General features: G+C 38.0%; 1 protein-coding gene and 1 long non-coding RNA gene across 2 annotated transcripts; one reads left to right on the top strand and one right to left on the bottom strand.

Moving 5' to 3' along the window:
• LOC108063233 (uncharacterized) lies at positions 1–659 on the bottom strand. The gene is made up of 3 exons (XR_001770193.3): positions 504–659; positions 248–365; positions 1–192 (listed from the first exon to the last, which is right to left on the bottom strand). It is a non-coding gene; the product is annotated as an uncharacterized lncRNA (long non-coding RNA).
• Positions 660–789: 130 nt separating this feature from the next.
• LOC108063242 (uncharacterized) lies at positions 790–1,420 on the top strand. The gene is made up of 2 exons (XM_017150282.3): positions 790–1,045; positions 1,099–1,420. The coding sequence occupies exons 1-2, from the start codon at positions 932–934 to the stop codon at positions 1,306–1,308; spliced, it is 324 nt and encodes a 107-aa protein (XP_017005771.1). The 5' UTR covers positions 790–931; the 3' UTR covers positions 1,309–1,420.
• Positions 1,421–18,425: the final 17,005 nt, after the last annotated feature.

Below are 18,425 nucleotides of genomic sequence, written 5' to 3' on the forward strand. Positions count from 1 at the left end.
TTCTTGGATTAACATATAAGCATGTAGTTATTTATTATAGTCATTCGTTTTTTCAAGATTACATATTGGAAATCCGATGCGAGCTGCTCGTCCAACGGGACCGGTACCATCGGCTTTCCAAGTCGTTTTCGGAACTGACCCAATGGGCAGTACGGCAGGAAGGGTGAGTCATTGAGCCTTTAGTTCATTCATCTGTAGTTATTTTCATTATTGTTTACCAAGGGATATTTGACTAAGAACAACTCACCAATTGTTTAGCTAGAGAGCCATTGCATTCCCGTCGTTAAAGAATGCAATGACCGAGTGTAGAGTGTAGAGTTGAGATTGTTTCCATTTTACCACATTTGTTTGTTACCAAAGAAATTCTAAGGGAGAAAATTATTGTGTTACTTTTTTCGTTACTTTTTGTGTCACTTTTATTGCATGTTTTTTTTGTTACTTTTTTTTGCATATTTTTTTGTTACTTTTTTTGTATGTTTTTTCTGAGTAAATTTCTAGCTTACCCGTCGAACAAAAAATTTAGAAATATTTTTTTCAGGCTTAGTTCCGAGAGGAGGTGTGCTCCCAACGAGCTCGGGTGGCACACTGAATGTATTCCGGGTTGGGCCGGGCTACAAGGTCTTGACAGCTCCGTTTGTTCGATGACATTAGATCCAGGGGTATTGTGATCTATAATTCTCGAATCTCTATCATTTTCATCGCAGTTGGCCATGCTCCAGGTTAAGAAACAGAAATAGATGGAATCTGTACAAGATCTATTGTCTCAAGATCTCAACCCCATCGCAGTGGGCCATGCTGAACTACAGAAACACATAGAATCCTTTCAAGATAGCAAAAAAAATCAGAATATTGATATTAATCAAATAAAATCAGAGAAAAGTAGAGCTAAAAATCGAAATAAACAATTGGGATTTCGTATAGTCGGTATAGAATGGCTAGTATTACGTTCAAGAATCGACCCACCCAGGTGCTGCACACCTACCAAGTCTGGCGCATCGGCAGCAATGTGAACGACAAGAGTCTGGACTACTGTCTTGCGGACAAGGTGAGTTCTGATCGTCCAACTTCCCAGGCAAAATTCTAAAAAATCCCCTTTAGTCGGTGGACAAGTTCCATGCCAGCTTGACCCGCGGCGAGAAGGGTTTGTTTCTGGTCAACGAGAGTCGCCATGGAAGTGTGGCCGTGAATGGCGAGCGGGTTGGCGGTCCCGTGCTGATCACCTATCGCGATGCCATCAATGGCATTGTCAAGCTCCGTTTTGGCCGGGTCGAGGGATATCTGCGCGTATCGGGAAGCATTACTGGCTAACCCAGCATCCTAGTCTCTCTTTGGATATATGGGTTTTTTAAATCGTTCGTTTTTTTGTACCTAAACGTGCATTTTCATAAATACAAAAAAAAGATAAATTGATAAAATGCAATTTCGACTCTATGATTTAGCAGCTCTTTTTGGTTTTCTCATTTTTGCCATCCAAGCTATGATCATTTATGAAATATTGTCTCTAAAAATGATAAAATCATTATGACTCAAGTTGCTTAAGATTATAGATGCTCCCAGATCTAATCTATATCGGCTGTTCTTTTGATACCGATCAAGTATATATAAAATGTAGTTTTAAAAAGATTCTTTATTTTAATTTTCAATTTATTTTAACAGGCTTAATACAATTTGCAAAATAAATGTAAGAAAAATCTGTAAAAGCAACTGTTTTCACAAAAATAATAAAGATTTAATTTAGTTTACTTTTTATACGGTAAATAGAATTTCCAATTGCAAAATTTAAAAAAAATCGTTTTTATAACTCTGAGTTTCAGAATCATTTCCAACTGCCATAAAACAGCCATAAACTTTATGTTTTCCTGTGCGCCTGCGTGTTATTTTGCCAAGAGAAAGAATAAGGGAAAAACAGCGAAAGAGAGTTCGGAAAATGGAAATTGATTGTCGGGGTTACATGAAATTGACGCTAATCAAATGGCCCTGTGATTTGCGGCAGGCATCTCTTATACGCGCAGGTTGGTGTCCCAGCTAAAAGGATTTTCTATAAACAAGCTATACAATATTTAAAATAAAATGTAATAAATAAATAGGCAAATTATTTGAAAAATAAATTTTAAATATTAAACTTTATATAGGGTATAAAAGAACTCATTAGATATTTTTTGGTAAAATATTTGAAATTTTCTCTTTAGTGGCAATGAAAACTGTTATACTTAAGCTAAGAGCGTACAAAAGAGAGTTACCTTCTCCCTTATTTACTGGCTCTCTTTCACTCTCTCTGCCTCTCTGTTATCCTTGCTCTCTTAAGGCAGAGCGATAGACTGTTATTTTAGCAGCCCTCCGCTCAGCATTACATAACTGTCATGTGAATCCTGGCTAACAGTCGGTGGATAGCCGAAGGATAACCAATTATCGACAAGGAGGCGAATTTATGGCCATTCCAGGACGTTTGTTTCCCCAGCGGCAACAACTTCACTTTTTGATTGAACCAAAAAATGAAAAAGAAACATCGAACATGGCCTTATTATCCTGGAACAAGGAAAATACAAATTACAAAAAAGTGGGTGGAGTGAAACAAATGATATATAACTTGTTGAATCTGCCAGCAGCTTTTCCTGCAGGCAAATTTCACTGGGAAATGGGAAATTCAATATCTTTACTTGGGGCTGAGCGCCTAAAAAGCAGACATAATTAGTTTATGCCGAGATTTTTGCGTCTCTTATGGCGCGACACTTGGCAACGTCGCCCGGAAAAAGGAGCCGGAGCAAGGACATCTCATTTGCCCCATCTAAATGCATTAAAGTTCGGGGCAAAGTGCACCGTACGGCCCTAGGTCCTTTGACCTACTCTTATTATTAGACCAGAAATTAGGGCTTCAGGTTTTACGGGGGGAAATTCATTTTGAATTGAATATACCCTAGATAATACGCTAAGCTGGTATTTCGCCTTTAAATACATATCTTTACATTACAAGTCCCCTAAAATACTCCCAAATTACTTTATTTTTTCTGAAAATATTTCCCTTAAACAAAAGGATAGTTTAAAATTAATAATAAAAAAATTTACTATTTTTAAAGGCTTAGTTTTCTTTTTTTTTCTAAGCAACTAATTTTTTTAAATATCCCAGAAGACTTAAAAAAAATATTGTTATTTTTATGGAAATAATTTTTGTAATATATTAACTCCTTTACCTCCTTAAATAAATTAGTTTTACGTAAATAAATAGAACAGAGAAATATAAAAATACTAGGAAAACTTTTAACGTTTATTGGAATTTGGTATTAGCATTGTATAATTCCTGAAGACCTCATTTCTTGAGGGATTTGCGTTGTTTATTTATCTACCGATGTTTTGGGGCCATCGCCTGAAATCGTTATCAAATGGCCGACTCTCTGTTGCTTCTCACATCCCCCATTTTCTTTTGTGCCCCTCTTAAGTCGTCGTTCTTTGTTTGTGTAGGTTGAAAAATCAAAATTTTACACTCGGCTACACATTTCCAAAGGCTACCGAAAGTTATGACTAGATGGCAGCAGGGGAACAGGGACTACTTAGGCCATACATGCAAAAGTATATGTACACTGCGAAAAAGTAAGTTAATTTGCGATTATATCAAAGGTTTATATTTAAAAAAAATACAAAAATACCTTTGTAAAATTTAAACGTATAACTTAATTTAGAAATGTCCTTGCAATGCATCGTTTGCTTTCATTATATTTATGGATGTGCGGCCAGAAAATATTTAAAACACTCCTATTTTTGTTTCCAGTGTATATTTTGGTATTTGGTTATGTTCTTGTGTCTGTGTGCCTAAGTGCGTGTTTATGGCGCAATAAAACAGACCCTAACAGGCTCACACACAAAGCGCAGGGAGGGCGACTTTCCAACCTGGAGGGGGATGGGGGATGGGGATGCCATGGGTATGGGTGGCTCGGATGGGGGTTGGCCTGGAAGCTGGAGGCTGCAGGCCGGAGAGCATAGACATAAAGCAATCGCGTTGACTGCTCTTGCTGTTGCATGTTGCCGGAGCCAAATGAAGCAGCCAAAGCGAAACCCAAAAAACCAAAAACTCAGACACAGACGCAGGCCAAGGAACCAGAACACTGACAAAAAATATGGACGAATTTTTAAAATTGTTAAAGAAATATATACACACGTACATGATCAACATACATAAATATAAAAAAAATTATTTCTTCCACATATTAAACAAAATATTTATTCTAATACTTTTATATAAAGATTGTTCTTAACGATTTCTAAACCAAACACGAATTGAATTAAATATTTATAAGTCATTTAAATATTTTAATAATTTAAATAATGAAATTCTGTTAAAACGGATAATATTAAAATTTGAAAAGTTTCAACTAGTGTATTTCAATAAAAACCTAATAAATATTTTCAAAATTTTCCATTAAGGTAAGCAATTTGTTTGGTTAATTGATTTCTGGAAACTGAATTAATTATTTTTCAGTGCCTCCCAGCCAGACGAATTGCTGGCCAAAAAGAGCAAGCCAGAAAAGGAGAAAGGCGGAAAGGGGCTAAGGGGTGGTAAGAGGGGAAAGGAGAAAGAGGGAAAGAGCCGGAGACAGTTGGAGAGAGACAGTCAGCCAGCATCTTTCCGCTTGTCTGCGGCGCATTTATGACTTTCCCACTGGGGCGCTTGGCTTGCATAGCATAGCCTGCATATAGGCGCACATAGACATATGTCTTATCACAGACACACAGATGCCCCGTCCCCGGCCCCGCACACAGATACTCACACAGATGCACACACCAACACACAGACACACTCACATGGCTGGCTGCTGTCAAATGCCATACTAAACCGATAATCCAATCATAAGTTATAGTCAAATGAGTTTGCTCTTCAATAAATTTTCGCCTCTTTTTTCCCCTTGATGTCTTCTTCATGGCCAAAATGAGTTTGCCTCTTGCCTCTTTGCTGGCAGAGGAGACCTGGAGAGTCCTGGAGTCCTGGCTGCTGTTGCCAAAAATACTTTGTCTCGAGGAGCATCATCATTTGAGACGCTTCCACACGAACGCAGAAACCAATTAGGGACCTCAGACCCCAACAAAGAAAAATACTAGGGGTGCGGAGAAATGGCTGATCGGTCTTACAGGTTATTGGTCTTTAGAATGTTTTCTCGATCGAATAACCGTTTAGATTGATACTAAATACCTTATAAGCTCAACTTGGAATACGAATATTTTATTTTTAATGACAGTATCTAGAAGTATGCAAAAATAACATGACATTCAAATTTTTACTGCATACTTTTATATACATTTATAAATCATTTCAAACCTGTAGTAATTGCTTTGGCACATCATAAAGATAATAAACTTAAAATATTTTTGGGTTGATACCAAATATAAACCATGCCTTAAAAAATACCACATTTTTATGTTAGTTTTTTTCTACATATTTAATGTTTTTGTGAATTAATTTGCTTGAGTGAAGTGTTCACAAGCCAAAGTTTACCTGGAAATCTAAAATTTGTTTGAAAAACACTAATGATCTTAAATGATGTTCAAGTCTAGGCCACTTTTTGTACATAATTGGCCATCTTTTCAACCTGGGCCCTTTGTGCGAGTGGCTGGATTTTTATTGAAAAAGGGCAATAAGCCCATGGTCAAAGAAATATCCTGGCATACAGGACGTGCATATGCCGCGGATTGTTGCCTTTGTCATTGCCATTCACAAGGATGTCCTTGCCCCCCTTCATATCCCAGTTTTCCGCCGGATTTTCCCCCGCTCTTTTTTCTCATTTCTTGCTTTCAGGGACTGCTGTTCCAGCTACGTCGTTGGCTTTTATGCGTATGTGTAACAACTATTAGAAAGGAGTAGCAAACAGAATGGAACAGGAGCAACAGGAGGACCTTCCTCGTTCCGCGCCACGCGCGTCCTTTCGCTCATTCTTTGGCTCTTTCTGAAACATTTTTGGCCTCGCCCTCTGGTGCACTGAAATATAATTGGGGGATAAATAAATTAATTATTGGCCCAACGAATTTTGAATATAGTTTATAAATAAATAGGTAGTTTGTGAAAAAATTAATGGGATTTTCAGTTTGAAAGTTTAATTTTGCATGATTTTCATCACATTGAACAAACTCTTTTTTTTAATCCAACAGATTTCTCTGGCAACATGTACAATTTATTAATTAGTTTAACATTTGTGTGGCCCTTAAATCAACCAGAATGCTTAAAAATGAAATAAAACATTCTTGAATGGTTCAAAATTATTTGCATACTTTTAGGTGCATTATAAAATGTTTTGAAAATCACTCTGCTGCAATTCTGATTCTTTTTCACTGTGTGGCAAACGTTTATGATGTCCTGCAATTGTCCTTTTTTCGCATGTGTGGTATGTGTGTGTACATGTATATGTGGCCCAGTATGTGCGTGTCCTGTTCTTTTGTTACAACGATTTTTGCGCAATTTCTTTTGTGCTTTGTGCAGCCGCCGCCGACGCTTCCATTTTCCATTGCCGCTGTCATAACTGTCGCTCCACAGCAGCAACACCAACAGCAGCAGCAGCAACAGTAGCAACAGTAGCAACAGCTACGGCAGCAACATTGCTGCTGAGCACATGCAATTAGTGCCAAATGTTTCCATATTTTTGCGAGAAACGGGGAGCAGGTGGTGTAGCAATGCTGACCACAGCATTCAACAGCAGCAGCACAGCAGCAGCTAGAGCAGCAGCAACATTGGTCAAAGGAGCAGCCACTGGACCAAACATCACCAGGACGATGCGATGGGCTGGACAAAAATTCTGGCAAGAGTGGCTGGACGGAAGGGCCGACAAAAAATGAGCAACATTTTCCCCGTTTCATTGTTGCCACTGCCACACTCACTCACACTCACACATCCATGGGTTACACTCGTAAAAGGGGTGGGTGGATGGGCGCAATTATCCGGGGAAGGAATACGATATGTGGATGCTCTGAAAGTGCTATAAATCTCTGGGTTCTTCAAATCACTTATAAAGGCGTCTAAAAGTATGCTTCAAAATATGTTTCTCACGTTTTAACATTTAAGCTTTCTTTAAAACCTAACAGTAATGTAAGACTACGAAAAAATATAAATTATAATATATCTTTTCACCTTCCAAATTTATGCAAATTTTATATATTTATTTTTTATCAACTTTTAAGTTATATATTTAGTCCAAAAATGTTTGGAATTATTGTTTAAAAGCTCCCGAATTTTCTGTGACACATTGAAAATTATTAATTTATTCTTGTTTTAAACGACTGCGAAGAAATATCGACAGTTTACTACTTTTACACAGAGAAAATTATCAAAAGTTTTAGGTGCAAATTCAGGGGTGAAACATTTTAAAAAGTAAAACGCTTCGTACAAATTTTATTTTACTTTGGATTTTTAAAACGTTTTCATTTTTAATTTTACAACATTTTTACAAGGAAACGGCACCTAAAACGTCGTATAATTTTCTCTGTGTAGATATTTAATACGTATATCGATATTATCGAATATCGAAAATATCGATCATTTTCAAACTCTATGTTCGCTAAGTAACAATTTTTGGTCAGAGTATTTGGGAAAGTCAAAATATTCAATGCCTTGCCGGCCATGTCCGGCCAAAAAAGGACAAAAGGGAGGGAGTTGGGGGATGTGAAAGGAGGAAAAGGACTGAAAGGATGGCAAGGAGTGGCGGGATCGAAGTGCCCGGCTGGCTGTGTAAACGGCCGTAACATTTCCCCCTCCCATCCTCTCAACCCCCCTTGCCTCCTCGTTTCCTTCTACTCCTTTTGTTGCTGCCACTCGACGTGACCCCGCCCACCGCCCACTTCCCACGCCTTTGAAAGTGCCTGTGTGTGTGTGTGTATGGTTAATTATACATTTTGCATATGTATTCCGGCCAAGCGGAATTTTGTCGTGTGCCCCACATGAGTATATATGTGCGTGTCTGTGTGTGTATTGTTGTGCACATATCCGATTTCGTCCCGCCACGCCCACCGCCCATCGCCCCCCGCTCCTGACCTTTGTTAACAATATGCGTTCGAACATTTTTTGGACTCTCTTCGCGCCCCATTGTCATCCACAATCTACATGTTGTACACTTTCTGCAAGTGAGGTCAAAATAATAAGGCGAAATCAGAACAGTTTTAATATCACTTTTAAAGATGCCTAGAAGTATAAATAAATTGTTTCACCCTCGAGTTAAAGTATTTTAAAAATTATAAATTTTATTTTAGAAATATGTTATCAAAAAATTCCAATAATTGAATTAAAAAAAATTCTCTTAAATTTGTGTAAAAAATTTATTTTATTTTTAATAAAGTAACAATCAAAATTGACATAAATGGCACTACTATTTTGACCCCAACTGTGGCTTGTGATGGCTTTCGGACCCCAAACTCCCCCTTAATAATTTTGCATCTATTTTTAGGCCGCCGGAAGTGCGCGTTACGCTCGTCCTTTAAATTGGATGGGAATCGGGGGAGGGGGTAGGGATACGGCAAGATAACAGAAATGTGAACAATCATGTGTCAAATTGTTAAAGGTTTTCAAGCGACTAAGATCATTGTCCGGCATATGGACTATATATTTTTTATGGCCCCGGCTTAATGGCGACTTTTGCGAATCCTTTTTTGCATGCCAGTCAGGACATAAAAACTGTTCTGAAATCCGACTTATCGTCCGGCAAAAGTAAAATAAAATTAAAATAGCAAAGAAGCCACAAGTTACGAGCGAGATAACCATATTAAAATAAACTCTGGTAAAGGATTGTAAAAGAAATAAAGTTAGTAAATAAAAGTAAAATATATATTTAACTTTTAGAATTTTATTTAGAGTATTATAAACAAGCTAATTAACCAATTTAACTTTATATTATAATTAATTTGAACTACACGCGATAATTAATTGCAATTAACGAAAATCTTTTTATTGAATTACTCGAGTGGAATTTGTAATTGAACCATTTTGCAGTGACCAACTCTCTGGCATCATTTTTCTCACATATCTCAGGATAAAATGGGACAGACGTTGCTGCTCCAAGTTTATTATTGTCCTTTGTTTCTGGGATCGCAAGTCATTATTTATGATGCCAGGCATTCCATCAATTTGTTTGTTTTGTCACGCTCTGGTGTGTTGGCTTATTAGGCGGGCATTGCATCACCATCCCGTGGTCCCTGGTCCCTTTTCCATTCCGAATGCTCATCCTCATCCTTGTAGAGGGGGCGGTTACACACTCATTCCTGCATTGCGTCCCTCCGTTGCAGCGATTTTCAACGTTTAGTCTGTTGCATCATTTATCATGTGAAATGCGCCAGACACAACAGCAACATCTAGAGGAGGAGCAGCCGATCGGGGAGCCATCTCCACCTCCATCTCCGCATTTCGTTCCTGTTTTTCCTGCAGGAGCTCTGCAGGAACGGCGCCAGCTGCACTTGCATTCGTCCGTCCGTTCGTTTGTCCGTCCGTTTGTCCGCTCGTCCGTCTGCGGGCCATGGTCAAAAGCAGATCCAAGGACCAAGGACCAGGACCCCGGCCAAAGCCATAAAAACAAGTGCAAATGCAATTTGAAAGCAAGAAAGAACTTCATGTTCCATTTATTGAGACTTTCTTGATACCCGCTAACCCAGATTTGTGCGAAATAACTGCAAGTAATGGGGCTATGCAAATAAATTAACTAGCCGCAACATTGAAAATATTTATTTGAATAGGTAAAGGGCAAAAAAAAATACCAATTCACCACTTTACCTACTACAACTAGTGTCTTTCACTAAAATATTGGTGGGAAATTAATTATAACTATAGTTTAATGGTAAAGAAAACTAAAATAATTTATTTTAATATTATATATAAATATATTATTGTATTATATATAAGACACCCTTTTTTAGCGATATTACACTCAAAGAAAAACCTCTAAAACCTTAATTAAAGAAAAAAACCTCTAAAATCGCCGTTCGTTTTAGCAAATCACCCATAATTTTTGGAAATTTGAAAAAAGTTTTGGGTTTTTTTCTTAAATTAAAGGTTATTTAAACCGTCACGAATGCAATATACCCTTTGCAGGGGGTAACACAACACGTATGCCAATGAGTAGAGGGGTGCAGACTGGCAAACGGTATTTGGTAATTAATAGGCCATATAATGATAAACGATACGAGTGTATGTGCGCCCATATCTCTGACCTCTCCTCGATTCCGGAACTGGATTCCATGATTTAAATATGGCGCATGAAATGCAATAAACAAATAAATTAATTGAGCCAGCCCCAGGGAGAGGGCAGGGGAGGGGAGGGGATTCCACCTAATGGAAAGAAATATGAAGTGATAGAAATGCCATTGCAACCACCCCGTCGACGACCTTTCCTCTCAGTGGGCCACCCGCATGCATTGAACTAGGAAAATTTAATTGAACTGCCCGCAAATACAATGACCGCAGGGGCGTCGATTAGGGGGTGGGGGGGGTTTGAGTTGAAAAGGGGCTGGCAGGGGTGCAAGTGCATTTGAATGAATGGGAGGCGCTTTTTATGGCATATCTACTATATATACATGGATATTTTCAAATGCAGCTGTTGCGAAAATATTTATTTGTATTTCGTTTCATGTTGTCCGGTACGGTACGTGCCATGTGTGCAAGTCAAATCTACGGATACAGATGCAGAGGGAAGTGCATAAGTGTATAATACAGCCACAGGCAACGATACATGGATACAGCTACGGACACACAGATACGACCACAAAGGGTAAGAGATAAATAAATCATTAGAAAATAAATAAAGCAGGCAAATAAAATGAAAACACAGCCATTGAAGCTGTCGATTTCCATTCTCCTTTGATCCCGTATGGTATGGCCTCCTCTGCCGTTGTCTCTTTCTCTTTCCCCTAGCCCTCACCTGTCTCTTTCTTTGCAGCCGTATCACAATCAGATAATTATTTCCCATTTCCATTAATGCAAATATCTCTTTGAGTGCAATGTGCAAAACTGGCCAAGTTATCGTTATCGAAGATTAATCAAAACCTTGCATTTGTCTAATGAAATGAGTTTGGCTTCAAACGTAAATAATTATCAAGTAGGCTTCTGTTCAAATTATCAGTGCTAAACGGTTTAACTTTAAGCTTTAGTCAGAATCGTTTAAGGAATTTTAGTTATCGATTTTTTGCACCAAATGTTTCAACGTTGTCGATGACAAAATCGATTAAATCGATTAGATTTATTTTAAACCTCTTTTAAAACCATTGATTTTATTACTCTCTGTCATGTAATGAACTATTAATTCTACAATTTCCCCTAGACTTTTCGCCCTCGTTAACTCGCACAGCTGCATATAATGGCCAAGCCCTAACCCCTTGCTTTCACCATCCCAGATGATCCCTCATCCTTAACCCCCCCGATGAGATTGCCTTAGTCATCACACTTGGAGTTTTACGATGCATTCCCTTAGCCTCAGTCACTTCGTCATTGTTGGCAGTGTCGTAAAGGCAATTTTAATTGGAATTATGATTAAATATAAACGAAAAATAATGTCAACTTTTCAGCTCGCTTAATAGTGGCCCATATAAACAATCATGCTAACACACACACAAGCCATCACTGATGCGGTCTTAGCCAATTTTTATGAGCTCCAAGCCCAAGCCGAAGCCCAAAACCAAAACCAAAGCGAAAGCCAAAACCAAAGCCAATTCCGATCCCCCAAAAAGGGCAAGAAGGCGATTCAATGTGCTTACCAAATGTTGCTGTAAGCAGGCACTGAGAAAAACTGGATGGATCTCATTAAATTCGGAATAATGCTACACCCAAAAAAAAATCGAAAGTTTTAACTCTCTAAGCGTTGTATTAGAAATATACTAGATGTAAATAGTAAAAATTCTATACTCAGTAGTATTCATTTCATATGAAATATTAGAAAACTAATATTTTGTAGTTTCATATCTATACCGACATTTTCAATTTAATATTGTTGAAGGTATTAATTTATTACTCACCTTGTTGATGCAAATTTTACACCCACTAGTTTAGAATTCATGCAACAATAGTTTCTATGACTATTTTTTTTTCTTGTGCCTAAATTCGGGAATTCATTAACTAGGATATCGACAGTTTGATATTTCTCGATACTTAATATGTGTTTTTTATATTGATATCGAAATTATCGATAGTTTTCAAGCCATAGTGGATGTTACGTATAAGATTTTTTTCGTACTGATGTTTATAGTTAAACTACCACAAGAAACAATTTTTAAAGCAGGTATTTTATTTATAAAATATTTTACAATTTTTATTGTCGATAGAACATTATTTATACAATATTTAATATTGATTTGAATTTGTTATGTTGATATCATTTTTTTCATTATATTCCTTGCCTCTTTTTCTCGCAGTGTACAAAAGAAAACCGTTGTAGATGATACTACCACCAGGATTTTATGGAGTTTATGATCTGGCCGCACATAAAGCGCTATTCCATGTGTGCGTCTGTGTGGCCTTAATGTATGCTTTTAATTAATAAGTGTGCGTCTGTTTATTGTTGCATCCCCCCATATATACCCTATCCACCCCCCTTACCCCTCCTTACCACCCCTTTTCACAGTCTGGCACAACAGTTTTAGAGCAAACATGGCCAGCTATAAATGTGCGATGCCCGCGTCTGTCAATAAGCCCATCAAGTGCTTTCTGTAAATTAATTTCATGCTCATCACGGATGTTGTTATTGGCTTTTAATGCGTCCTTGGGTGCCTGTACTTCTGCCCACCCCTTCCCCTTCCAATTTTTGCGCCATATGCACGCCCCATTATGACGTCATCGAATGGAGGATAAATGCAAGAAAATTATGTACTTACAACTGGCTTATGGAGTGAAGAGTTATGACCGCAGATTTCCCCAAGCCCGTTTTAACTTTACGTATATTTATGTACACATAGGGGAGAGTGGGGGAATTTCGTCAGCATTTTTTCAAAGCTATTTTTTGTCCATCTTGAGACACGTTATCATATTTCTATTTTTATTGTTGAATGCGGTTAGCACCAAGCTTTAAAATGTGACATTCCCCTATTTTTTTAATTAGCTTGGTGATTTATAAAAAAATAAAATGTAAAACCAATATACTGGGGCAATCTCACCACACAGGGGGGTAAAATCACCACACAACTGGGGAAATTTCGTCACCTGAAAAATGTAGGGAGTTTAACGCCTGAAAATATGCTACACAGATCAAGCGTACCATTTTTGTTGACGTCCTATATTTGTTGCTGCTGCTGGTAGTCTGTTCGTTAGCCAGCTCGTCAAATATAAAAATATGTATTTAAAATAGGTGCGAATTTACCCTTAGCGTAGGGTGGCGAAATTTCCCCAGACCGTACTTTTTTAGAAATAATTATTTTTCTTGCGAAAATAGGCGCGAAGTTAAAAATCACTGACGCAGAAATGCACATTATAGCACTGTGTATTATATAAAAAATCGTGTATCTTATTCCTTTTGAATTGTGGCATACAGAAAAAATTTCGTCGAGAACTAAATGTAGCTTTTGAACTGTTAAAACACATTTAATATTATAGCTTAATTATCTTGGCCTTCTGTGCAAAACAAATGCATTGGTTGTGTCTGGCCGTCTTGAAGGACTAAAACAAAAAAATTATATATTTTTACGACTTATGGATTCCGAGATATTGCAGGTGACGAAATTGCCCCTGTGACGAAATTCCCCCACTCTCCCCTACATTATGAATTGAAGAGAGCTGTTGAAAATATATAAGTGTTTTAAGTGTTTTGTAGAGTTTTATGAGCTAGAATAAAAACTATATTTTTACATGTGATTTTGAAACATTTTAGAGAGAGTTTTCAACATTGATTTACTTTCTAGAAACATAAAAAAAGAAAGTTTCTCATAAGGATTTATTAATTTGGTTTTTAAATTATTAAACATTTATTCTATTGTTTTAAAATACTCAAATAGGGTATTTAAAACCCTCAAACAACTATTGGATTATTTAAAAATCTGTTTTAAATTACAATAATTAATCTAATTTTTTTGTATTTTATAATAACAGCTTATTTATTAAAATTCCCATTTCTCCACCCATTTATATTCCTGTTTTTCCAGCAATCCAATTCGTTTCAGTTTCCGATGATCTCCAAGAGCTTCGGATTCCAATTTATTACCATTTTACTTTTTGAGGAAAGAGTAGTGGGCTTTGCCCGTTGCCACCGCTGTCGGATAATGATGATGATGCATCATTAGGTTGACTAATTTTAATTACGCCGGCGCCTAAATTGCTGCTATCATTTTTAATAATATGCCGTGTCTGTGTCGCCGTCTCTGTCTCTCACTCTCCCGCTGTCTCTTTCTGTCTATCAGGTCCTCTCTCTTCTGCCTCCCTGTCTGTCTTCCCGTCTGTCCTTAGTTAGTGTTAACTTTTGCAAGCGGCAGCTGTTGCGAGTATCTTCCCTGTCCCTGTCCTCGTCCTTTTCCTACTTTTTGATACCCTTTTAAGGGGTATTTCAGAATTTTAATATGTTACAAAAACATCCTGTTTTTATAGAGAGAACAGTAAAATCAAGTGCCTCGACTATCAGATACCTGTTAGTTTTTCTTAACGAGCTCCACCTAGCGGCGATTACATTAATAGCTCATAACTCTTGAATTAATGGTTCAATTTAACACATTTTTTGCATTAAGATGGTTGTTGATAAACAAAACTAAATACTATTTACGTTTTTACCTTTAGATATTAAATCTTTATAAACTGTACTTATATTTGAATGTAAAATGAGTTATTTTTTGTATTCTTTAAGTTCCACAGATGATAATAATATAAAACGGTAATTAAAAAAGATCAAAATTTAGATAAATTAGTCGGTGAGGGTGAGTTTTCACTTCGGTTCGCAACTAATTTCACCATGGTCGACCAAACGACTTTTGGCCTGTCTTGATGCCTGCACGGCTTCGTCTGCCTTTCATGGGGCAAATGGGTGGGGTATCAAAGGGGTGGTGGGCCGGAAGGGGTGCTCGGGGGTGTTGCACAAAGCCAACAAATTATGCACTTACACACACACACACACACACACTTGGGGGCAGACAACTGCGTCGCTATTTGAGTTATGTACGAGTATGTGCAAAGGAGCCGGCACATGGCAACCCCTCCCTCAACCCCCTTTTGCAACGCCCCTGCACCACTTGAGCTGTACTCTTCTCCAATTTTTTTTGTTCGTCCTTCGAGGACTCGGCACTTGCAACTTGCGACTCTGTGCCAGGTCTGTCCTTTCGGCCCGGCTGACATCTTCTTACTCCATTTGGGCGCGCTGTCGTGTTAATTTAGCGCGAAATATTTGACAAGATGACGCGATGCCACAGCCCTTGCGCCCATTTGCACCCCTGACTGATGCACAGAAAAAAATATAAGTAATTTAATCTTTGAAGTATTTTTAAGGCACTAGAATAAATATATAATCAATTTGATCTGATCAATAATCACAAAAACATGGCTCAATAAATTTAAAATTAATAAAATATTTATCCTAAAAACCCACATATTTCATAGAGATTTTTAGCTTTGTATAAACCAAAAAACATCCAAAAACATCGTTGTACTTGACCATGATTTCTGAGTGATAATCAGTGATTATTAATCAGTAGCTCAATGAATTTAAATCTAATAAAATATGAATCCTAATAATTTTGTATATTCATAGGGATTTTGCATCACATATAAACCAAAATATTTCAATAAATTATCGATATATTTGACCATATAACAAATAATAATAATTATAATTATAACATGAGGTTTAATTTATGAGTTTTATAGATGTCCTGATAATTTTTTCAGGTGTATCCCAGGACAGGCACTCTTGTCGGCGGGAGTAACGATCGAACTTCAGTCTCAGTCGCTGTCTGTGCAACAGACACTCATATCGATTTATAAGATGCCACACACTCCCTGACATTCGATAGTGACTCCAGTGTCGTGTCCTGATGTACCGATGTCCTGATGTCCCAGTGTCCCGATGTCCTGACGTCATCCGTTACCCAAAACTCCTGGCGCTGCTGTGATTGAGCTGCGCGGTCGCTTTAAGTGATTTGCTCTCCAGCTAATTCGCAGACAATCCAACCTAAAAGCCGCAAGTGACTTCTGACAGCTTGAATGAGGACTCCAACATGAAATCCAACACTCAAAATGGCTTGGGGGAAGTCGAGAGATCGCTGCACATGGAAGATAAAAAAATCTATAAATAAACGTACTATTTTAAAATCAGAAAAGGTATACAAAAAAGACACTTTATATAGTAGTATTTAGTATTTGTATATCAACAATGCCATAATTTGACAATTTAATTTTATACATATATATTATATTTGAAACTCCTAACTGTTCAACCGACTCATATATTTCGTATTATAATCACGATTGTGTTCTTAATTAAAATGATTTATTTAACATTTGAAAATGTCAATGATATCTGAGTAAATTAAACTGAATTGGCACTGGCTTCGATTTCACACGCAACAACCAAACGCTTATTTGGAAAGTTTTCAAAACCATCCCGTTGATTCAATTATCCATGGCATGGCCACAAAACAATCGGGTAATTTATCGAATGAACTGCAACGAGGCGAGGAAGGAGCGCGAAAAACATTCGCACACTACTCACAGCCCAAATCAGCCGCATAATCAGCGCTATCAGCATCATCGGCACTATCATTATCATCATTGTTCCTTGTCGCGTTGTCGATGGGGATCGAAGGTTGTCGGTTACAGGGGGCGCACAGGGGGCTCACAGGGGGTTCACAGGGTGTTCACTCGGTGTTCACTCGCGGGTGCAAAAGGGCAAAAAGTAGGGAGCCAGCGACAGACAGAGTCATTTATAAAATTTCCACCAGAACGTGTTAAATGGCGTCAATATTAAAAGTTCAAATATGACGCTGACGATGACGACGCCTGGAAAATGGGCAGGGGAAAATGGTTTTGGGGCTGGCAGGCAGACATACATAGACGGCAAACGAATCAACAAACGTTGGAGCTATTATCGTTGTCGCAACATCACACATATACATAGATGTGTAGAGGGGCGTTTGGAAATTGTTATGGAAAGGGGTTTTTTGAAGAATTTTCTAAAATAAAAATAGCATACGTTATTTATTTGAGTTATTTTTGTTAAAGGCATATAATACAAAGTATACCTTATATTTTACTTACTTATGTAGTATAAAAATGCGGCTTTGGGTCCAAGTTTAACCTATCACCTTTTAGGGACCGCCACTGTACACACATATGGTCCTTGTTGCTATTGCTTTTGCTGCTGCTGCTCATCATCATCTTTTGGCGTTAGCAAGTGCTTGGCGGCAACTTCTAATAGCGGCATTATGCGACCTTCTATGCCCCCCCGCCCCTTCTCACACTATGCCAACCGCCCCCCGTCACCCTTCCCCCTGCCCTTGGATGTGTGTGTGTGCGCCCTGCGCAAAATGAAAATGAAACTGTTGCAAAATCCCATAAAACGGCCAAAAAGCTTTTGTAAATGACGCCAACAGCTGTCGATGGCAAAGCAGACAACGTCGCCGTCCGCCCAATTTGCCAAAGCACCCACCCACCACTCAGCCCCCAGCCCCTGACAACCAACCCCCCTTTTGGAAACACCCACCGCGTCGTACCGCCACTGACATCTATGTGTGTGTACACTCACATAAATAGTCTGCAGAACAATTGGATGAATGCAGGTTATATTGTTAGAAGCATTTGGTATTTTTATGTAGATTTATATATATATATTAAATTAACTTATGATGTAAAATATCAGTAACATATGAACAATTTTATTGATAAGAGCTTATTTATAATATTTATAATATATTTATAATAAATGTCACTACTACTAAAATGTTAAAATATTGAAAAAAATCGTATACTTAATTACTATATGGTTTTTAAGCATTTCTACATATCAAAGTACCTTATAAAACTAGAGATAAATTCTTGTTGCACTTGTAGAAAAAGGAATATATTCAAGTCCTATAAAAACCACTTTTTTTTACATTATATTTTTTATTTCAGTGTACATTTGTGTGTTAGAAGGGAAGAATGGCGCTGCAAGTGGGGAATCGTGAAGGTTTTGGCGCGTTTTAATAAAGCGACAATGACATTTTATGAATTTTCCACTTTGTTCTCGGCCCACGCCCACAATCGCCTACCGCCCCCCGCCTTTTCTCCCCGTTTCCCGCCCTTTTGTGCTGTTTTCATTATTTGTTTGTTTGCCGAGAACCACAGACTGGCGGCCGGTAGGACTCCAGGACTCCAGGACTCCAAGACCAGGACTTCCAAAACTCCAAATGAATTGACATTGTCTGTGTGTTCGACGGCGGTTTGTGTAAGTGTGTGTGTGTGTGTATGGGAGGGAGGGTTCTCTATCTAAGGCCACACCCCCCGTGTGTTTGTGTGTGCATGAATGGTG

This window comes from Drosophila takahashii, chromosome X, assembly GCF_030179915.1.
Source record: "Drosophila takahashii strain IR98-3 E-12201 chromosome X, DtakHiC1v2, whole genome shotgun sequence".
NCBI lineage: Eukaryota > Metazoa > Arthropoda > Insecta > Diptera > Drosophilidae > Drosophila > Drosophila takahashii.